This window comes from Myxocyprinus asiaticus, chromosome 25 (genome assembly GCF_019703515.2).
Source record: "Myxocyprinus asiaticus isolate MX2 ecotype Aquarium Trade chromosome 25, UBuf_Myxa_2, whole genome shotgun sequence".
Taxonomy (NCBI): domain Eukaryota; kingdom Metazoa; phylum Chordata; class Actinopteri; order Cypriniformes; family Catostomidae; genus Myxocyprinus; species Myxocyprinus asiaticus.
In genome coordinates this window covers 1,373,615-1,398,213 of record NC_059368.1, presented here as the reverse complement: position 1 = coordinate 1,398,213, position 24,599 = coordinate 1,373,615, and the positions used below count along the sequence as shown (strand labels likewise).

The following is a 24,599-nucleotide window of genomic DNA, read 5'->3' as shown; positions in this document are numbered from 1 at the left end:
TAAATGGAGGTTTTACCCCCAACGAGAACGCTAATGCTACTTCCACTGCGAGAGATCAGGAGAACTGAACTAAATCACCTCAAGAGCGTAAAAAAAGAGAAGGAGATGGAAAGATGAAGGAATGGAAAAGAAAGATGGAAATATTTCAATAAGGATGTTGTTGCTTTAAACGTTTTTCCAGAATGTAAGAACATTTAGAAAAAGGGTATAGGTTCACAGTCACTGACTAATAAACAAAGAAAACATAAAAAAACAGAAACACGATGGAAGAAAAGAAGGAAGGAGAAATGAAGATGAAAGAAAGAAAGAAAGAAAGAAAGAAAGGAGAGATGAAGGAAGATGAAAGAAAGAAAGAAAGGAGAGATAAAGGAAGGAAGGAAGGAGAGATAAAGGAAGATTAAAGAAAGAAAGAAAGAAAGAAAGAAAGAAAGGAGAGATAAAGGAAGGAAGGAAGATGAAAGAAAGAAGAGATAAAGGAAGATGAAAGAAAGAAAGGAAGAAAGAAAGAAAGAAAGAAAAGAGAGATAAAGGAAGGAAGATGAAAGAAAGAAAGGAGAGATGAAGGAAGATGAAAGAAAGGAAGAAAGAAAGGAGAGATAAAGGAAGATGAAAGAAAGAAAGGAAGAAAGAAAGAAAGGAGAGATAAAAGAAGATGAAAGAAAGGAAGAAAGAAAGGAGAGATAAAGGAAGATGAAAGAAAGGAAGAAAGAAAGAAAGGAGAGATAAAGGAAGGAAGGAGAGATGAAGGAAGGAGAGATGAAGGAAGATGAAAGGAAGAAAGGAAGGAGAGATAAACGAAGATGAAAGAAAGAAAGGAAGAAAGAAAGAAAGAAAGGAGAGATAAAGGAAGATGAAAGAAAGGAAGAAAGAAAGAAAGGAGAGATAAAGGAAGGAAGATGAAAGAAAGAAAGGAGAGATAAAGGAAGATGAAAGAAAGGAAGAAAGAAAGGAGAGATAAAGGAAGATGAAAGAAAGGAAGAAAGAAAGAAAGGAGAGATAAAGGAAGGAAGGAGAGATGAAGGAAGATGAAAGAAAGAAAGAAAGAAAGGAGAGATAAAGGAAGATGAAAGAAAGGAAGAAAGAAAGAAAGGAGAGATAAAGGAAGGAAGGAGAGATAAAGGAAGGAAGGAAGGAAGGAAGGAAGGAAGATGAAAGAAAGAAAGGAGAGATGAAGGAAGATGAAAGAAAGGAAGAAAGAAAGGAGAGATAAAGGAAGATGAAAGAAAGAAAGGAAGAAAGAAAGAAAGAAAGGAGAGATAAAAGAAGATGAAAGAAAGAAAGGAAGAAAGAAAGAAAGAAAGGAGAGATAAAGGAAGATGAAAGAAAGGAAGAAAGAAAGAAAGGAGAGATAAAGGAAGAAAGGAGAGATAAAGGAAGGAAGGAAGGAAGGAAGGAAGATGAAAGAAAGAAAGGAGAGATGAAGGAAGATGAAAGAAAGGAAGAAAGAAAGGAGAGATAAAGGAAGATGAAAGAAAGAAAGGAAGAAAGAAAGAAAGGAGAGATAAAAGAAGATGAAAGAAAGGAAGAAAGAAAGGAGAGATAAAGGAAGATGAAAGAAAGGAAGAAAGAAAGAAAGAAAGGAGAGATAAAGGAAGGAAGGAGAGATGAAGGAAGGAGAGATGAAGGAAGATGAAAGGAAGAAAGGAAGGAGAGATAAACGAAGATGAAAGAAAGAAAGGAAGAAAGAAAGAAAGAAAGGAGAGATAAAGGAAGATGAAAGAAAGAAAGGAAGAAAGAAAGAAAGGAGAGATAAAGGAAGGAAGATGAAAGAAAGAAAAGAGAGATAAAGGAAGATGAAAGAAAGGAAGAAAGAAAGGAGAGATAAAGGAAGATGAAAGAAAGGAAGAAAGAAAGAAAGGAGAGATAAAGGAAGGAAGGAGAGATGAAGGAAGATGAAAGAAAGAAAGAAAGAAAGGAGAGATAAAGGAAGATGAAAGAAAGGAAGAAAGAAAGAAAGGAGAGATAAAGGAAGGAAGGAGAGATGAAGGAAGATGAAAGAAAGAAAGAAAGAAAGAAAGGAGAGATAAAGGAAGATGAAAGAAAGGAAGAAAGAAAGGAGAGATAAAGGAAGATGAAAGGAAGAAAGAAAGAAAGAAAGAAAGAAAGAAAGAAAGAAAGAAAGAAAGGAGAGATGAAGGAAGGAAGGAGAGATGAAGGAAGATGAAAGAAAGAAAGAAAGAAAGGAGAGATAAAGGAAGATGAAAGAAAGGAAGAAAGAAAGGAGAGATAAAGGAAGATGAAAGGAAGAAAGAAAGAAAGAAAGAAAGAAAGAAAGAAAGGAGAGATGAAGGAAGGAAGGAGAGATAAAGGAAGGAGAGATAAAGGAAGATGAAAGGAAGAAAGAAAGAAAGAAAGAAAGAAAGAAAGAAAGGAGAGATGAAGGAAGGAAGGAGAGATGAAGGAAGATGAAAGAAAGAAAGAAATGTCAATGAATACTTACTCAGATGAGGGTTGATGGGAGCTGTAAAAAGAAAAAATGAGAACATTAATAATCATTGTTTTCAAACATGTCTACATGTAGATATTCAGAGGTTCAGGATTTCATTTTTTCTTGAACGCAACGACATGTGAAATCTAGTTTGTGTAGCTGGAAGTGTTTGTGTTCAGTTACATGTGTGGAGCTCACGGTTGTGATGTCATGATGTTCACATGTACGGCAGACATCAAACAATCTTACAAATGATCAAGAGAAATCATTATTGTTCATCTGATCAGGTTAATCAGTCAGACAGACAAATGCATCTTCAGCTATGATCATAGAAATAAAACACACGGTGAGAACGATCAAAACCACTTCTAAAGCGCTTCATAACACACGGGACGACTGAAACTCGCTTCGGCTCAAATTACTCGTTACAATTGTGTTCTGTTATGAACTGACCAGCATTCTCAAGAGGAACATGAATTAATTACCATCAACAGGAGGATATGATGTAATTTCATGAAATGTTGACTTCCACATTAATGTGTCTCACAGACTGATGTAATGAGCTGCTGACAGTAAACAACATCACTGAGCGTGCTCAGAAGACAGAGTGAAACTGTAAACAAACGGCAGATGCTCTGCAGTGAAGCTCCATTTTTCACATGACCTCTGTGACTGTTCATGTTTCATTTTATAAATGTGGCTGATGCAAAAAATAAATAAATAAATAAATAAATAAATAAAAACACGGCCTTTTTGCAGATTTAGCAACTGCTCAATCATGCCAGATTTACTGAAATAAGCATTCTATGTACAGTTTATCAAGGCTTTCGATTTAACATTACGTCAGTGCGCCTAATTATATACAGTACATAAATAATAATGTGTTAAAAATAACATATTAATCACAGTATGACCTGATATTATTATAATATTAAAAATAATATTATTATATGTAATATTTAAACTTATTTTGATTGTTATTAATTGAAATTTCAGCAAATATTTTATATATTTATTTTTTCAGCAAATATTGATCTATATGATTAATTACAATTAACTTGATTAATGAATAGGTGTATCATGCAATTAATTTTATATATATATATATATATTATTTGTCAGTTTATATGTCATACAAAAATTTAATCAAATCGAATCAAACTAAAATAATAAGGATTTTATTCAAATTGTTGTCTAATAATTTTTTTTAATATTTAGTAAATAAAAAAATAAACTAAAATAAATAGAATTTAAATCTTTAAATGTAAATAAATATAAATAAAAATATAAAATAATTCATACAAAATCAATTGAATTATAAATCAAAACGTGCAATCTAAATCTTGAAATTCAATTTGAAATATAAATCTAAAAATACAGACTTAAACATTTTGAAAACGAAATCAATTGCGAGATTTACATTTAATATATATATATATATATATATATATATATGTATTTTATATGCTTGTTTTAAAACATTCCGTTCAAATTGGAAAGTTATTGTTGTTAAATCTGACAACATTGTGCACTTTTATCTAACGTAGTTTATTCTGCATTAAGTATTTTCCCATATTAAGTATATACAACTTGAAATGTGATGGTTAAACAGCAATTTCTTATGAAATATCATAAAAATGGATAAATATTGATGATGTCACAGTTGCGCCTGTGATAAAATGTTGTAACTTCATAATCTCTGTTAAATAAAAACTTTGCATATCTTTAAGAACGACAATCAAAAGTGCATGTGAAGGTACAGGCCATCGAATACATGTACTATTTTTACACCAGCATTAATATTGTACTATGTTCAGAAACATCACATTCTCCCGAGACAGACGGCTGAAGCTATTTGAGCTCCATAAACATTAAAAATGTCATTGAACATTCATGATAAAGAATTCACTTACAATCTCACATTTGTTATTTAAGTCAGTGGAAAGGAGGAGGCGAGAACCGGCTTGACGATAGAAATAATATTTAATGATTAACTAAAACAAAAGCACAAACACACACACACACAGGTGTCGCACTGCCGTCTCCAGTCGGCCTTATCCCTCTCGGGCTTAATCAGCCTTATTAGGGGCCGGGTGTGCGGAATCACGACCCGGCCCGCCCTCCGCCCTGCCACAGAGTGTAAACCGAACAAATATCATAATGGAAACTTTGCTGTCACGGCAAGAGATTTCATGTGCTGAATCAATAAAAAGGGAAAAGAAAATTCATGTTTGAGGTCATTTGGTGCACAAATTGAAGGCTGCGTACAAGTACAGCGACAAAATACTCAAAGCACTCGCAATTGAGAAAACAAAAAGCGGACAGTCATGGAAATGATGGTAAAGGTCAAGGGTGACTAATAGCGCTTGTTTCAATAAGTCTTTATCCAGCAGTTCATTCTTGTGCTATAAATACAATCTACACTGTCAAGAAGATACATGAGTGTTTCAACGATCGATTTCTGTTAGTTGAATAGATGCAGCGCATCAGCGAAACCTCCAAACTTTGTTACCGTGACGTGATTTATGAAACACTCATGCAAACCAAAATGCACATTTTAATGCACTTGATTAAATGCGCTATTCACAAATAATCTCCTGCAAGCAAATGTGTGTTAAAGAATATTGAAAAGGTGAATGTTTTGGTAAAGTAACAAATGCAGAAATTCTGAAAAGTGTCGAAAAAAGTGAGGTGAGGTTTATGTAAGCAGAAAAATTACATTCCCATTGCCACAGCATAAATTGATGTCCTTGTGAAGAATATTCACAGTCTCAGTGTAAAGTTTAAAACAATGCCACTGAACTGACGCCAAATGCCACCAACACCCTCAACAACATGTGAAACACAATCACACTGCAACAATTAGCTTATATATATATATATATATATATATATAGACGCTTTTATCACTCATTTATTCCTTACAGTGCACTTATTACAGGGACAATCCCCCTGAAGCAACCTGGAGTTAAGTGCCTTGCTCAAGGACACAATGGTGATGGCTGTGGGGATTGAACCAGCAGATTACCAGTTCAGTGCTTTAACCCACTACGCCACCACCACTCATTTGTTTACAGACACTTTTAATTGACTATATCACAATTCCAGTGGGTCAGAAGTTTACATACACTAAGTTAACTGTGTCTTTAAGTTGCGTGGGAAATTCAAGAAAATGATGTCAAGTCTTTAGACAATTAGCCAATTAGCTTCTGATAGGAAGTGTACTGAATTGGAGGTGTACCTGTGGATGTATTTTAAGGCCTACCTTCAAACTCAGTGCCTCTTTGCTTGACATCATGGGAAAATCTAATAAAATCAGCCAAGACCTCAGAAAAAAAATTGTGGACCTCCACAAGTCTGGTTCATCCTTGGGAGCAATTTCCAAACGCCTGAAGGTACCACGTTCATCTGTACAAACAATAGTACGCAAGTATAAACACCATGGGACCACACAGCCATCATACCGCTCAGGAAGGAGACGCATTCTGTCTTCTAGAGATTAACGTAGTTTGGTGCGAAAAGTGCAAATCAATCCCAGAACAACAGCAAAGGACCTTGTGAAGATGCTGGAGGAAACAGGAAGACAAGTATCTATATCCACAGTAAAACGAGTCCTATATCGACATAACCTGAAAGGCTGCTCAGCAAGGAAGAAGCCACTGCTCCAAAACTGCCATAAAAAAGCCAGACTACAGTTTGCAAGTGCACACGGGGACAAAGATCTTACTTTTTGGAGAAACGTCCTCCGGTCTGATGAAACAAAAATCAAACTGTTTGGCCATAATGACCATCGTTATGTTTGGAGGAAAAAGGGTGAGGCTTGCAAGCCGAAGAACACCATCCCATATTTGTGACTTTCAAACAATCCAGACGACAATAAACACTGTCACTTCACAGAAAACGTGTGGTTTAGTCCTTCATAGAAACACTACATAATGTTGACTGTTATCAGCCTGCATTATCATATCTGTGAAAAACCATTTCCCTAATGCTGAAAATCATAATTCAAGGACAAAAGAGATTCTTCCTGCAACAGAAGGGCTCTTTTGTCTGGCTTTTTGTCTGTTCGCAAGTCGAGAAATTGAACAACAAATTGAAATCTCTCTTATCTGTGAAATTGTGCTTGAGAAGGAAAATATGAAAAGTTGTTTGTGTTGTCTCGGTTATGCCACGGATTTCTACGGGTTGTTTATAAGTCGCCCAGACAGAGAGATATGGAGAGAGAAAACTCTCACACCAGACAGAATCTGCATTTAAATGTAAAGCATGGACCGGATCAGCAGACTTAAGTAAATAAGGATTTAACATTACACGGCTTACAAAACTCGCATCAAACTTCCACATCGGAAAAACTTCTGCTTAAAAGCAGCTTTTGTTTACTGCTCACTTTATAAACTCCTCAGCCAGATTCATCAGACGTAATGCAAAGATCAAGGTCACGTAGACTTCATTTATCTTCGTTAAGTCAAGAGTCGACCCCAGTAAACAACATTATGCTTGCTTTCATATTTCAATATCTTTAATAGAAAAAGATTAACAAGTAACCTCCCTTAAGAAGTCTTGAGTCAGTCACGCAACAAGAGCTAATATTAGCGCGAGCAAACAAACGCTCGGTCTCGGATGATCTCGGTTTGTCTCTCTGGTGTCTGTGAAGCAAATGTTTCTCATTAAACTCTCTGACCTCACCAGAAAATCTGTAAACCTTCAGATGAAACATCCACACTGTTTAATTTGGTGGTAACTTGATCAAAATAATTCAAATGAGATTTTCAGTACTGAACGTTAGTCAAGATTTCTTGCACCAAAAACATTGTAATTTATTTTTACATGACAATTTTCCACACTCTCTCGCTGACCTCATTAAATAAAGGGAATGACTTCTGGTTGCACTGACACGCCCCTTGAGCCTTAAAATTAAAGAGGCTGTTTTTGCTACTGTACCTTTAAGAGTTCTACATGTAAATGTCATGATTGGCTAACCTCTTTGCATGTGAAAACATCTGCAACAGTTTACACTGACATTCACGAGCTCGTTCAAAGCAGACGGAGTTAAGCAGTTGAGTGAAATACATAAGTTAATTATTTTTCCTTGCATCATCCAAGCATTTTCTTGTTATTCTATCTTCTAAATTTAGTTTTGATCTTCATGAGCGATAGTACAGCTGTATTATTAACAACTGCATCAAAAAGTTGTTGAAACTTTGAACTTGTACCAGTTATTGATTTTTTAAATCAAATATTGAGCCTCAGTCAACATTCACTATCATTGCATCAAGTGAATAGTGACTGAGACTGAGCAATCTGCCTAACATCATCTTTTTTTGTACAACAGAAGAAGTCATATGGGTTTGGAAGAAATTTGTGTGAATAAATGATGACAGATTTGTTTTTGTTTTTGTTTTTGGGTGAAATATCCCTTTAAAGTGATTTCCAGTGCTTTGTTCAATGATTTTGCTAGAATAAACTATACTACCTTACACAATACTTTACTAAATTACACTAAATAGACTTTACTACACTTTACTATACTACACTATAATTTACTACACTTCACTATAGTATACTTTACTATACTACACTACACTTCTCTATAGTATAATTTACTCAACTCCACTCAAACTTTATTTATAAAGCACTTTAAAAACTACATAGTAGACCATAGAGCTGTACAGAGATAAAAAAAAAAAAGATTACATAATATAAACATAAGCAAGAAATGACACCATATTAGGCCATTATTAAAATACCTAATCAAAAGCCAGAGAGAATAAATAACTCTTAAGACCACTTTTGTCAGTGTGTACTACACCTAGCTACACTTCACTATACTATACTACACTACACTATACTATGCTTCATAATACTACACAACACTATATTACAATAAGCTAAACAATAATATAATCCACAACATTATAATATAGTTTTACCACACTTTGCTACACTATACTATACTTCATAATAGTACACAACACTATCCTATACTATGCATCATTATAATTCACTATAATATACTACACTACACTATACTATACTTTACTACACTACACTGCTTCAGTATACTACACTATATTACACTACGCTATAATATAATTGTACTACACTATACTATACTTCATAATACTACACAACACTATATTAAAATAAGCTACACTATAATATAATCCACAACACTTTGCTACACTATACTATATTTCATAATACTACACAAAACTATCCTATACTATGCATCATTATAATTCACTATAATATACTTTACTACACTTCACTATACTACACTACACTATAATATAATTGTACTACACTATACTATACTTCATAATACTACACAACACTATATTAAAATAAGCTACACTATAATATAATCCACAACACTTTACTACACTATACTATATTTCATAATACTACACAACACTATCCTATACTATGCATCATTATAATTCACTATAATATACTTTACTACACTTTACTAGTATACATTACACTACACTTCATAATACTACACAAAACTATCCTATACTATGCATCATTATACTTCACTATAATATACTTTACCACACTTTACTATAATACACTACACTGCACTACACTATACTTTAAAACACTACACTATACTTCGTAATACTACACAAAACTATCCTATACTATGCATCATTATACTTCACTATAATATACTTTACTACACTTTACTATACTACACTACAATATACTGCACTATACTACTTCACTATTCTACACTACACTATAATACACACTATAATATAATTGTACTATACTACACTTCTTCACTATACTACAATATAATACACTACACTAAAATATAATTGTACTTCACCTATACTATACTTCATTATAATATGCTTTACTACACTTTACTATACTACATTTTACTATAATACATTACACTATATTTTACTACACTACACAACACTATATACTTTACTATACTTCATTACTCTACACTAATATACTTTCCTACTCTTTACTATACCATTCTACACTACAATATAATACTGTACACTACAGTATACTACACTACAATATAATTTTACTACACTTTACTACACTTCACTACAATATACTTTACTACACTTTACTATACTACATTTTACTATAATACATTACACTATACTACACAACACTATATACTTTACTATACTTCATTACTCTACACTATATGGACAAAAGTATTAGGACACCTACACATTACACCTACAGGAGCTTTTATGACATCCCATTCTAAATCCATAGGCATTAATATCGAGTTGGTCCCCCCTTTGCAGCTATAACAGCTTCCACTCTTCTGGGAAGGCTTTCTACAAGATTTTGGAGTGTGTCTGTTGGAAATTTTGCCCATTCTTCCAGAAGAGCATTTGTGAGGTCAGACACTGATGTTGGACGAGAGGGCCTGGCTCGCAATCTCCATTCTAGTTCATCCCAAAGGTGTTCGATAGGGTTGAGGTCAGGGCTCTGTGCGGGCCAGTCAAGTTCTTCCACACCAAACTCATCCAACCATGCCTTTATGGACCTTGCTTTGTGCACTGGGGCACAGTCATGCTGGAACAGAAAAGGGCCTTCCCCAAACTGTTTCCACAAAGTTGGAAGCATAGAATTTTCCGAAATGTTAATGCCTCAGCTTACCAAGACGTTTTGGAAAATTCTAAGCTTCCAACATTGTGGAAACAGTCCAAAATCTTGTAGAAAGCCTTCCCAGAAGGGTGGAAGCTGTTATAGCTGCAAAGGGGGTACCAACTCGATATTAATGCCTATGGATTTAGAATGGGATGTCATAAAAGCTCCTGTAGGTGTAATGTGTAGGTGTCCCAAATCCAAGGTCCATATAGTGTACTTTCCTACACTTTACTATACCATTCTACACTATACTATACTACTGTACACTACAGTATACTACACTACAATATAATCTTACTACACTTTACTACACTTTACTACACTATACTACACTTCACTGCAATATACTTTACTACATTATACAGAACTACACTACACTACACTATACTTCATAATACAACACAACACTATCCTATACTATACTTCATTATACAACACTATAATATACTTTACTGCACTTTACTATACTTTTCTACACCACAAACAGTTGTGCTCAAAAGTTTGCATACCCTGGCAGAAATTGTGAAATTTTGCCATTTATTATCACATAGTTGTATTGGCTCCTTTTTAAATCATAATGATAACAGAAATCACCCAAATGGCCCTGATCAAAAGTTTACATACCCTTGAATGTTTGGCCTTGTTACAGACACACAAGGTGACACACACAGGTTTGAATGGCAAATAAAGGTTAATTTCCCACACCTGTGGCTTTTTAAATTGCAATTAGTGTCTGTGTATAAACAGTCAATGAGTTTGTTAGCTCTCACGTGGATGCACTGAGCAGGCTAGATACTGAGCCATGGGGAGCAGAAAAGAACTGTCAAAAGACCTGCGTAACAAGGTAATGGAACTTTATAAAGATGGAAAAGGATATAAAAAGATATCCAAAGCCTTGAAAATGCCAGTCAGTACTGTTCAATCACTTATTAAGAAGTGGAAAATTCAGGGATCTCTTGATACCAAGCCAAGGTCAGGTAGACCAAGAAAGATTTCAGCCACAACTGCCAGAAGAATTGTTCGGGATACAAAGAAAAAACCACAGGTAACCTCAGGAGAAATACAGGCTGCTCTGGAAAAAGACGGTGTGGTTGTTTCAAGGAGCACAATACGACGATACTTGAACAAAAATGAGCTGCATGGTCGAGTTCCCAGAAAGAAGCCTTTACTGCGCCAATGCCACAAAAAAGCCCGGTTACAATATGCCCGACAACACCTTGACACGCCTCACAGCTTCTGGCACACTGTAATTTGGAGTGACGAGACCAAAATAGAGTTTTATGGTCACAACCATAAGTGCTATGTTTGGAGAGGGGTCAACAAGGCCTATAGTGAAAAGAATATCATCCCCACTGTGAAGCATGGTGGTGGCTCACTGATGTTTTGGGGGTGTGTGAGCTCTAAAGGCACGGGGAATCTTGTTTAAATTAATGGCAAGATGAATGCAGCATGTTATCAGAAAATACTGGCAGACAATTTGCATTCTTCTGCACGAAAGCTGTGCATGGGACGCTCTTGGACTTTCCAGCATGACAATGACCCTAAACACAAGGCCAAGTTGACCCTCCAGTGGTTACAGCAGAAAAAGGTGAAGGTTCTGGAGTGGCCATCACAGTCTCCTGACCTTAATATCATCGAGCCACTCTGGGGAGATCTCAAACGTGCGGTTCATGCAAGACGACCAAAGACTTTGCATGACCTGGAGGCATTTTGCCAAGACGAATGGGCAGCTATACCACCTGCAAGAATTTGGGGCCTCATAGACAACTATTACAAAAGACTGCACGCTGTCATTGATGCTAAAGGGGGCAATACACAGTATTAAGAACTAAGGGTATGCAGACTTTTGAACAGGGGTCATTTCATTTTTTTCTTTGTTGCCATGTTTTGTTTTATGATTGTGCCATTCTGTTATAACCTACAGTTGAATATGAATCCCGTAAGAAATAAAAGAAATGTGTTTTGCCTGCTCACTCATGTTTTCTTTAAAAATGCTACAAATATTACCAATTCTCCAAGGGTATGCAAACTTTTTAGCACAACTATATAATACAATACACTATATTCCAGTATAATATAACTTTACTACACAATACTATACAACTTCTAATCATTTGTATTTTGGTCATTCATTTGGTTGTAAGTCACGCAACTATTGTGTTTTCATGATCGATCATAGCTGTCAGAGTCCTGCAAACCTCTCGCATGCACTAGTGTACACCAGCCCTAAATACAGTGTGTGCGGTTTCAAACTCACCACTATACGTGACGATTCTGGTGGTGGAATCTCCCTCTCCGAAACGTGTGATGGGCGTCAGTCGTATGACGTAAGCTTCAGGTCTGATGAGCTCAGTGAGGTTGTGTGTGATCAGTTCTCCTTTCTGAATGTTGCCGTCCACTGGAATCTCCTGCTCCCACCAGCGCTGTTGCCCCGTCTGATGGACAGTGAGAGAAAACAACATGGTAGCATATCAAGAACAACCACAGCAGCTGTCAGAGCCACCACACACCTGTCTGACTGATCATTTAATGAGAAAAATGGTGATTCAGTGCCAGGATGAGACCCTACATGACCTGCCATTCTCATTACTTCCGTTTGAAGTAATTTGTGATGAAACAATGACAGTGAACACAGTTGTTCAGTTATTGGGAGATAACAGTTAACTTGTGCCCACCTGTAAATGGAAAAATGCTGTTTTGTTATTGATAATTACTGGCATTATTCTCTGTGTATCACTTACCAAATTGGCATTCATTCATGAAACACAAATTTAGTGAAATTGTCCTGTCATTTTGGGCTGCTTTTATGGCACACATTAGTCAGATACTCTAATACATCACTATACTTTTCAAGGATGAAGCATCGCCAACCATGTCGCTCATGTCACCTCAATTTGCCAAATATTATTGAAAACAACCGACTGCTGATACTTCTCTGTCAGTGTGAACTCTCCTCCAGTTTTGAACTGAATTTGATGCATGTTTTCTCACTCAATCATCTTCCTAAATGAACGCTTTTCAGCTCATCTTCAAAGCAGATACCTTCCAATCTGATCAAAGGAGGAGAACGCAAGCGAGGCGTGGAAATAATCAAAGATCTCTTCTCTTGTGGAGGTGTCTGAAACAGATCGAGTATGTGTGTTAAGTGTGTGTGGTATTGATCGTGGGTCCCGTAACCTTGTACACTGATACACAGCGGACTAACAGATCAATTGAGCAAACGGCAGATGGAGGCGTAAAGAACGAGAAGAAGAAATGAGCTATAAATAAAGGCTGCACATTTCTACTACACACTAAAAGTCCTAAATGTGCATTGCTGGTGATGGAAAAACACATACTGTACTTTTAGTTGTTTGAGTAAGTATTGGGACATTGTACAACATCGTAGAATTGTGTCTTGATATCGCAGACTGCCTTTGTTGTGTACTGTTTGCATTAGCATGTAACTGTTACCATTCATTACATTACAATATATGACTACATAAAGGCCCCGTGGAATTGAAGTTTGGGCGGGACGTATCGACGGGCTTGTCCACTTCCTAAATAGCCAATAGGCTTTAATTCACATCACAGCCATGAACATGATTTGCAATTTGCTATTGCTAAAAATGTGTACACAGCCCCTTAGTGCATGAAGAGATCATCAATATTTTTGCTCTGTTTTCCTGGAAGAGAGAGACTTTTAAAGGAAGATTCCGGATTTAAAACAAGTTATGCTCAATCGACAGCATTTGTGGCATAATGTTGATTACCACAAAAATAAATAAATAAATAAATAAATGAAAAAATACAATGGAAGTGAATGGGACCGATCCATAAATGCTAAAAAAAACCCACACTTTTTTTTAAAAAGTAGCAACAAGATGTTAACAATATTCATGTTAATATGATTTTAGTGCAATAAAATCAGGTGTTTAATGATGTTACTGTCGTTTACCAAATTAACGGGTTTACAGCATTACGTCGTCATGGCAACGAAGTTGTAAAATTGGCTCTAACTTTCCATAGATACAGTTAGTAAGTGATTGTATCACAGTAAAATCATGTTAACACACATATTGTTTATGTCTTGTGTCTATACTTTTGAAACAGTGAGTATTTTAATGTTTACAGATTATTGACCCCATTGACTTCCATTGTACATTATGCCACTAATGCAGTATATCCAGCTTAACTAGTATCGAACCCGGAACATTTCTTTAAGCTTATATGTGTATATCTGCTAAAAAAAATAAAATAAAAAATAAAAAAAATCGAAAAAGTTGAAAAAGATTTGTCAAAATCATCTATCATGCAAGCGGTTGTACTGATAGTAATATTAGCCTATAGTGTGATCACAGATGCATACTTTAAAATTCCACAGAAAAAAGTATATTGCCACCTTTAGCATGCTATTTTGAATGTACTATGATTTGAGACTTGCTAATCCTTCTCTCTGTAATCGTTACCATTTAATACATGTGATAGTTTGATTTTCTGTAAAGATGCTTTGAAACGACCGTGATTTGTGTATTGTGAAAAGTGCTGTAGAAATAATAAAGAATGGATAGTTTGTGAATTGGCACGCAGCCAAGAAAGACTGCGTGATGGTGATTCTCACATTTCACTCAAAGTCTCTGAACTAAAGCTTCATTTTGGATTCAAGCCGCCTCTTCAGAGAGCATCGCAGAACATCCTCCATTCTGAAGCGGCAAGACCAGCAGCACTTCGTATTAATTCAAAGCCGCGCTGAGGGTGAAATGATAATGATTGTGAGGAGCGGAGAGGAGTTTGGGCTGCACGCTGCTAAAAATAGCATCACATCTACTCAATGTGCTGCAGGAAGATTCTGGGCATCAGGGCTTCTCGAGCGCTTATTTATTTACAAAGGAACACTCTTCCTGCAATCCCTGTTCATTCACATACCGTCAATGCAGCGCATAGTTGTGGGACAACATCATCATTCTGTGTCTTCTATATAGATAAAAATACTGCAAGCGGAAGGCAATCTTAAATCATAAATGCTACAGTAAAGATGTCTGTGTGTTTCTCAGAGTAAAAGGTCATAAACACATTTTACTCATAACTAAATCAGAATTTTTTATTCTGATTTAGCACCTTGTCTGCAGTAATTTGTAACAAACCTCCTGAGACAGAGAGTAGAACACACAAACGTGGATTATCTGCTTCAGACATACAGCTGCACAGAATCTGTGCACACAGAATGGGAATGCACGTAATTCACAAAGTTTTAAACGTGCCCTGTCCCATGTGTGTTCATTTATTAAAGGGACAGTTCACCCAAAAATGAAAATTCCCTCATCATTTACTCTCCCTCATACCATCCCAGATGTGTATGATTTTATTTTGCAGAACACAAATGAAGAGTTTTAGATATGAATATTTCAGCTCTGTTGGTCCATACAATGCAAGCGAATGGTGACCAGACCTTTTAAGCTCCAAAAAGCACATAAAGGCAGCATAAAAGTAATCCATTGGTTTAATCCATGTCTTCAGAAGAGATATGATAGGTGTGGGTGAGAAACAGAACAATATTTAAGTCATTTTATACTCTAAATCTCCACTTTCACTTTCACTGTCAGATGTGAAAGTGAAACTAAACAGGCACCACATGTGAGCTTCAGATGTAAATGTGAAAGTGGAGATTTAGAGTAAAAAAAATCCATTTCTCACCGACACCTATCATATCACTTCTGGAGACATGGATTAAACCACTGAAGTCTTATAGATTAATTGTATGCTGACTTTAGGTGATTTTTGGAAGTTTAAGGTTCTGGTCACCATTCACCTGCATTGTGTGGACCTGTTCTGCTCAAGAAAGTAAGTCATACACATCTGGGATGGCATTAAATGATGAGAGAATTTTCATTTTTGGGTGAACTAATTATTATGTATTTTATTTTTTTCGGAAACTATTAAGAGTGTAGCACTCTCAGCTCTGTTTAACATATTTTACTATGTTTAAATCAATTCACAGATTTCGCCCAAAAATCATACATATATTTTATAAATTTGTTTTAAATGGATTCCAAACACCTACGAATATGTTTTGGATCAGGCTTGTAAAAATCTGATTTTTTTAAGCGGATTTGAGTCAGATAAGCCAAAATGTTTAGTTTTTTTCACGTTTCCTTGTTAGGCAACTGCTTCAATAGTCATTACCATCCAAAAATGAAAATGACTCACATTCATGTCTTCACTTCACCAAAAGAGTGACCAATCTTGATTAATGAAACGATTTGAAACGTTTTATTACCCACCAATTTAGTGGATTTGACTAAACTGTAATTTGTGAAGTCACATCTAGCAGCTTTGGCAGAGCGGTCGACAAGTAATGAAAAACTCTAAAACAATTAGTCAAAGCCTCATCATTTTGCTCTTTTTCAATATTTAGTTGCTTCAGGATCCAGATTTCACATTGGACATCCCAACAAGTGGCGACTCAACACAGTTTTTTTTTTTTTCTCCCAATGTGGAATGCCCAATTCCCAATGCACTTTTAAGTCCTCGTGGTGGTGTAGTGACTCGCCTCAATCCGGGTGGCGGAGGATGAATCTTAGTTGCCTCCGCGTCTGAGACCATCAACCCACGCATCTTATCGCGTGGCTTGTTGAGCGTGTTGCCACGGAGACATAGTGCATGTGGAGGCTTCATGCCATCCACCGCGGCATCCGCGCTCAACTCACCACACGCCCCACCGAGAACGAACCACATTATAGCGATCACAAGGAGGTTACCCCATGTGACTCTACCCTCCCTAGCAACGGGGCCAATTTGGTTGCTTAGGAGAGCTGGCTGGAGTCACTCAGCACGCCCTGGGATTCAAACTAGCGAACTAGTGAACTCCAGGGGTGGTAGCCAGCGTATTTTACCACTGAGCTACCCAGGCCCCCAACACAATTGAATTTTTAAGGTCTGGTGCTCTCGACAGCCAACAATTGACCGCACAAAACACATTGTGGTCATCAAAAAACCACGTTTAACCTCATTGTGTGAAAGTACTTAACGTATTCCGGGTCGTTAAAGCAAAAAATCACTCGTTGCTGTGTGTTGTTATGAAACACTTTCCAGGCAACGTAGCAACTTGTCACAGTTATATAGAATTTACGTTTATCAACATACACTATATTGCCAAAAGTATTCGCTCACCTGCCTTTAGACGCATATGAACTTAAGTGACATCCCATTCTTAATCCATAGGGTTTAATATGACGTCGGCCCACCCTTTGCAGCTATAACAGCTTCAACTATTCTGGGAAGGCTTTCCACAAGGTTTAGGAGTGTGTTTATGGGAATTTTTGACCATTCTTCCAGAAGCGCACTTGTGAGGTCAGACACTGATGTTGGACGAGAAGGCCTGGCTCGCAGTCTTCGCTCTAATTCATCCCAAAGGTGCTCTATCGGGTTGAGGTCAGGACTCTGTGCAGGCCAGTCAAGTTCTTCCACACCAAACTCGCTCATCCATGTCTTTATGGACCTTGCTTTGTGCACTGGTGCGCAGTCATGTTGGAACAGGAAGGGGCCATCCCCAAACTGTTCCCACAAAGTTGGGAGCATGGAATTGTCCAAAATCTCTTGGTATGCTGAAGCATTCAGAGTTCCTTTCACTGGAACTAAGGGGCCAAGCCCAGCTCCTGAAAAACAACCCCACACCATAATCCCCCCTCCACCAAACTTCACAGTTGGCACAATGCAGTCAGACAAGTACCGTTCTCCTGGCAACCGCCAAACCCAGACTCGTCCATCAGATTGCCAGATGGAGAAGCGTGATTCGTCACTCCAGAGAACACGTCTCCACTGCTCTAGAGTCCAGTGGCGGCGTGCTTTACACCACTGCATCCGACGCTTTGCATTGCACTTGGTGATGTATGGCTTGGATGCAGCAGCTCGGCCATGGAAACCAATTCCATGAAGCTCTATATGCACTGTTCTTGAGCTAATCTGAAGGCCACACGAACTTTGGAGGTCTGTAGCGATTGACTCTGCAGAAAGTTGGCGACCTCTGCACACTATGCGCCTCAGCATCCGCTGACCCCGCTCTGTCATTTTAAGTTGCTGTCATTCCCAATCACTTCCACTTTGTTATAATACCACTGACAGTTGACTATGGAATATTTAGTAGCGAGGAAATTTCACGACTGGACTTGTTGCACAGGTGGCATCCTATCACAGTACCACGCTGGAATTCACTGAGCTCCTGAGAGCGGCCCATTCTTTCACAAATGTTTGTAGAAGCAGTCTGCATGCCTAGGTGCTTCATTTTATACACCTGTGGCCATGGAAGTGATTGGAACACCTGAATTCAATTATTTGGATGGGTGAGCGAATACTTTTGGCAATATAGTGTATTACAACTGCTTCAAATGCAGCTTACCCAATCAGAATTTAGGGTTGGAACTGTCCGTTAGCCAATTTATTGCTTTAATATTAAATATTCCTTTTCCTGCATAGTAAAGGATGTAAAATAACGTTTTAGTTCAACATGTGAAGTTTGACAGCTCACCTGTCGTATGCCGAGGCGGTACGCCATGATGCGATCCACAGCGTTTGGATTCATCTGTGTCCACTGTAACTTATATCCGTAAACACGCGGTCTGTTCTGCCACAGCGGACTGTAGGTGTCGTAGTAAAACTCAGGAGCGTACGCTTTACCTGCACAGAGAAAATACAAATTATATCACATTAACACAAGGAACATCCACATTTACAAGTCTTTGTCTAACGTACACTGATTAATCATTCACAATAAGGAATGTGCATTAAGAAAGTAAATATAGTCCATTTTTATTTCAAGTTGACTTACAGTGATTTCTACGGGAGATCTTCTACAGAGCTGCTCGCATTTCAGTGCTGTTGGATGCAGCCGATCATTGGCAGGAGATTTATTGTGTGCACAGCGGGCGCTGATGACACCACAGATAGAGTTGTGGCAGTATTGACGTGTGAGAATGAAGAGCTGCTGATGTCTGTGAGCTAGCTCATAAACCCGCCGCTAGTGTTCATGTCAACTGAGAGTTATTATACGACTGCAGAGGCCAGACACTTCTAATGATGTACATATTTAACCTCGCGGGACGAGAAACGGGACATCTTTATCCCATCAGGAGTCTGTTTGTGCACTGTGGGCCTCTTGACAACAAATATATGAGCAAAAACAGAAAGGAAAGATAAAACAAAGGCCTCAGAGATTCAGCTCCTGCTGACTCAATCAGAAAAATTAAGACCATTCTGAGGAAAAGTCTAATTTGGCTTTACACTGAGGTGACATTCAGTCATATTAGACGTGGAATTAATATATTAAAATTGAATGAGGATGCTGTTATCTTGTAGAGATACAGCAGATGTTTTCTTTGAGCTCTGAACAGTTTAAAGTTTCATGACATTCTTTTTTTTTTAAATTCACATTCATGTCTAGCAACCACATAGAACACCTTAGCAACCTGCAGAGGTGGGTAGAGTAGCCCAAAACTGTACTCAAGTAAAAGTACAATTACTTTAAAAAAAAAAAAATTACTCAAGTAGAAGTAAAAGTACTAACATAAATAATTACTTGAGTAAAAGTATGAAAGTATCCAATTAAAAGAGTACTCAAGTAGTGAGTAACTCGTTACTTTCACAAATGACATAATAGACGTTAACTCCCCTATATTCCATTACATAATACACATTTAACATGTATTACAGAAATATTATTAATGGAAATTCTGCCATCATTCACCATCATGTTGTTCCAAACCCGTATGTCTTTCTTTCTTTCATGCAACACGAAGTAGATATTAGACAGAATGTTTGCCTGAGTCACCATTTACTTTCAGTGAAAGTGTTTTTTTCTCAATATTTTTAAAGTGAATGGTGACTGAGACTGTCAATCCCTAACATTCTGTCCAACATATTTTGTGTTCCACATAATGCAAAGCGTCACACTGGTTTGGAACAACTTGAGGGTAGGGAAATTATGACAGAATATTAAATTATGGCTGAGCTATCACTTTAAAGGGACAGTTCACCCAAAAATGAAAATTCTCTCATCATTCACTCTCCCTCATGCTGTCCCAGATGTGTACGACTTTCTTTCTTCTGCAGAACACAAAAGAAGATTTTTAGAAGAATATTTTAGCTATGTTGGCCAAAATGTTGATGCTCCAAAAAGCACATAAAGGCAGCATAAAAGTAATCCATAAGACTCCAGTAGTTAAATCCATGTCTTCTGAAGTGATATGATAGGTGTGGGTGAGAAACAGATCAGTATTTGTCATTTTTTGCTAGACAGCAGGGGCGATATGCAGAGAATGTGAATCACCAAAAACACAAGAAGAAGAATGTGAAAGTGATCTGTTTCTCTGTTTCTCATCCACACCTATCACATCACTTCTGAAGATATTGATTTAACCACTGGAGTCTTATGGATTACATTTATGCTGATTTTGTTTAGCTTTAAAATGTTGCCACCTGTTCACTTGCATTGTATGGACCTACAGAGCTGAGAAATTCTTCTAAAAATCTTCATTTGAGTTCAGCAGATGAAAAAAAGGCATACACATCTGGGGTGGCATGAGGATGAATAAATAATAAGAATTTTAATTTTTGGGTGAACCATCCCTTTAAGGGCTCTTGTCAGATCTGGATGAGTTTGTCAATAAGAAGAGAGGTTTGGAAACATTTCTATTACAGTGAAAATGTGAAAATGTCCCACAGGGACATTATATATAATGCTGAAATATAAACCAAAGCAAGATTATGCTTTATTAACGCCTTCTTTTGCTTTTTCATAGCTTTTAAAGTCCTGCGTGGATTCTTGTTTCAGTGTAGTTACAGTTTTCAGTGTCATAAGAATTTAGATCATTAGTTCTGTACAGCAGTACCGCCGCTCTCTAAATGTAGAGTACGCGGCCTAGTGCGTAGGGCAACAACCCCCGTCGTGAAACACTCGCTGTGTCTGAAACCGCCCCCTATCCACTATATAGTGCACTATTTCGAGAGTCCGCCATTTTGTAGGACTGTCTGAATTTTGAGTGAGCCACTCGTTCCCTAATTCTGTTCACTTATTATTACCCACAATGCACTCTAATTTCGAGTGTACATTTGATGTACACTCGACAATGGTTAATTGCCCACAATCCACCACGGGTAAGACGTACGAGCTGGGAGTTTACTGCTTCTTCACTCCTGCAATGTTTTCTTTCATGCTGAATGTATTAAATTACTTTTTGACAAATAATTACTTGATTAAAATAACATAATAACATATAGAGAGACAAAACATAAAGATACATTTTAAAATGTACTCTTTATTTGATCAAATGTGTTTACTCTTTATATTAACACACAGTATATATTAAAAATGACAAACAAAATGAAGATTTATTGTATTAATATATTATTTAATATGAATAACAAGTAAGGCCCAAGCATTGTAAAAGTTCATATGTGATGTTTCTGCGACAGCCCCAGAGATCCGACGCTTTGTGTATACGTCAGCGTCCGAATTCACTCACTCATTTCGTTCACTCACTGCTGAGATATAGTGCACTAACTGCCATTCACTATATAGGAAATAGCGAACGAGTGAATGATTTCGGACACGGCCACTCTCTTTGCCATACGATCGCCTCGCTCCTGCACATCTCTCACGCGCGCGCCCCGCGCACCTCGCTATGCACGTGCAGAAATGCTGTCTGTTCGCGCTCCAGTTGTCAATCACGTGAACAGCAGAGCAAAAGGCATTTACACTTAACTTGGATGTTTACATGGATTTATAGTTAATCCGCCTGAAGTAGCTTTCCAGTACCCCCGCGAGAGCGCGGGGTAAATTCATAAATACTGCTCATTACATGCTGGACGCAGGACAAAGCGCACTGATATATTTCTGCACAGATTTAAAAATGTACACTTAAAAAATGATGTCATAAGAGCTCAATTACAGAATCACCCTGAAAATTACCAACACATTCACACAGAAAAGCCCGTGTTTTCATTAGAGCCAAAATTTACCACAGCGTGCTGCCTTAAGTTGAAGCTGTGATTTTAATCTTGAAATATCAGCTTGTCTTGGCATTAAATGAAGTTTAACAAAACTATTCTTTATTTCACTGTGCGGAGCGAAGAAAGTGTTTCACTTTGAAGAGTTTGATGCTGCAGCACTAATGACTTGAGTGACAGTCTGTGACACCGGCTCAGCGCGTGCAGCTGTGTGAACTTCCGCTCTCAAAAAAATCCCATTCAATAATCTCTCAATAAATTACACATTAATTAGAATTAAACCCAGTAATGTAACGTCAGGAACGCCGGCCATTGTAAAGAAGTAAAAGTAAAAACATTTCTTTAGAAATTTACTTGAGTGAGAGTAAGAAGTACCCATTTTTAAACCTACTCTAAAAGTAATTTCTTTTTCCAAAAAGTTACTCAAGTAAATGTAACGGAGTAAATGTAGCGCGTTACTACCCACCTCGGGCAACCTGCATAGCAACATACAAACAACCACCCAGAACACCAAGCAACCTGCATAGCAATGTGCAAACAACCACCCAGAACACCCTCGCAACCATAAAGCAGCATCCAAGCAACCACACAGAACACTTAAGTGTAGCAACATGCAAACAACCATTTAGAACACCCTAGCAACCACATAGTAACACCCTAGAAAGCACCCAGAACACCTAAGCAAACTGCATAGCAACGTTCAAACAACCGCCCGGAACATCCTAGCAATCACATAGCAACGCCCTAGCAACCATATAGCAACAACCTATCAATCACCCAGGTCACATTAGCGACCAGCATAGCAACTTTCAAACAACCACCCAGAACATCCAAGAAACCACATAGAAACACCCTAGCAACCATATAGCAACATCCAAGCAATCACACAGATCACCTTAGCAATCTGCATAGCATCATGTAAACAACCATTCAAAACACACCAGCAGCCATATAGCAATACCCAAGCAACTATATAACAACATTCTAGCAACCAGAACACCTTACAAACCTGTATAGCAATGTACAAACAACCACCTAGAACACCCTAGCAACCAAATAGCAGCATCCAAGCAACCACTCAGAACACCTTAGAATAGCAATGTGCAAACAACCATTAAGAACACCCTAGCAACCACATACTAACACCCTAGAAACCACACAGAACACCATGGCAAACTGCATAGTAATGTTCAAACAACCACCTGGAACACACTAGCAATCACATAGCAATGTCCTAGCAACCATATACTAACATCCTATCAATCACCCAGGTCACCTTAGCAATCTGCATACCAACATATAAACAACCATTCAAAATGCCCCAGCAACCATATAGCAACACCCAAGCAACTATATAGCAACATTCTAGCAACCAACCAGAACACCTTAGAAACCTGTATAGCAACGAAAAAACAACCACCCAGAAAACCTTAGCAACCATATAGCAGCATCCAAACAACCACCCAGAACACCCTAGCAACCATAAAACAGCATCCAAGAAACCACTCAGAACAACTTAGCGTAGCAACTTGCAAACAACCATTTAGAACACCCTAGCGACCACATAGTAACACCCAAGAAACCACCCAGAACACCTTAGCACACTGCATTGCAACATTCAAACAACCACCTGGAAATCCCTAGCAATCACATAGCAACGTCCTAGCAACCATATAGCAACATCTTAGCAATCACCCAGGCCACCTTAGCGACCAGCATAGCAACATTCAAACAACCACCCAGAACACCCTAGCAACCACATAGAAACACCCTAGCAACCATATAGTAACATTCTAGCAATCACCCAGATCACCTTAGCGATCTGCATAGCAATGTGCAAGCAACCATTCAAAACACACCAGCAACCATCTAGCAACACACAAACTCATGTCAAGATATAATTAAGCAGTTAAAACCTACATTGTCTCTGTATGATATTATCCCTACACATTTTCTTATTCAGGTTTTTAATGTTGTTGGGCTGAGTATTTTAGCAATAATAAATAAGTGTCTTCATACAGGGATTGTCCCAAAATACCTTAAACTATTAAACCACTGCTGAAAAAGTCAAATCTTGACTTGACTGTCTTATCTAATTTTAGACCAATTTCCAATTAACCTTTTATTTCTAAAATTTTAAAGATGGGTTTAGGAAACATCACAGTACTGAGTCTGCCCTTTTAAAAGTTTTAAATGATATTTTGTTATCTGTCGATTCTGGGGACTCCATGATACTTCTGCTTTTAGACTTAAGTGCTGCTTTTGATACTGTAGACCACAGTATTCCTATTTCATGCCTTGAACAATGTGTGGGCATTAAAGGTAATGCTCTCAACTGGTTTAAATCCTATTTCTGAACTGAACCTTTTCAGATTGTATTGATGGTTTTTCATCGTCCAAATCTACCCTACCTGTGGGGTTCCACAAGGCTCCATTCTGGCCTCTGTTTTGTTCTCACTATACATGCTTCCATTGGGATCTGTTTTTAACAAACATGGGGTCTCATTTCACTGTTATGCTGATGACACTCAAATATATCTGCCCTTGAAGCATAATGACA

The 24,599-nt window shown here is 37.5% G+C and overlaps 1 protein-coding gene across 1 annotated transcript in view; it reads right to left on the bottom strand.

Moving 5' to 3' along the window:
• The window catches only part of LOC127416355 (MAM domain-containing glycosylphosphatidylinositol anchor protein 2-like), a 232,397-nt gene that overhangs the window by 15,413 nt on the left and 192,385 nt on the right, over positions 1-24,599 (bottom strand). The window contains exons 10-12 of the mRNA XM_051655670.1: positions 18,564-18,712; positions 12,318-12,495; positions 2,441-2,461 (exon numbers count right to left, since the gene is read on the bottom strand). Coding sequence (XP_051511630.1) covers positions 2,441-2,461; positions 12,318-12,495; positions 18,564-18,712 — 348 coding nt within the window. The remainder of the gene's footprint in view (positions 1-2,440; positions 2,462-12,317; positions 12,496-18,563; positions 18,713-24,599) is intronic.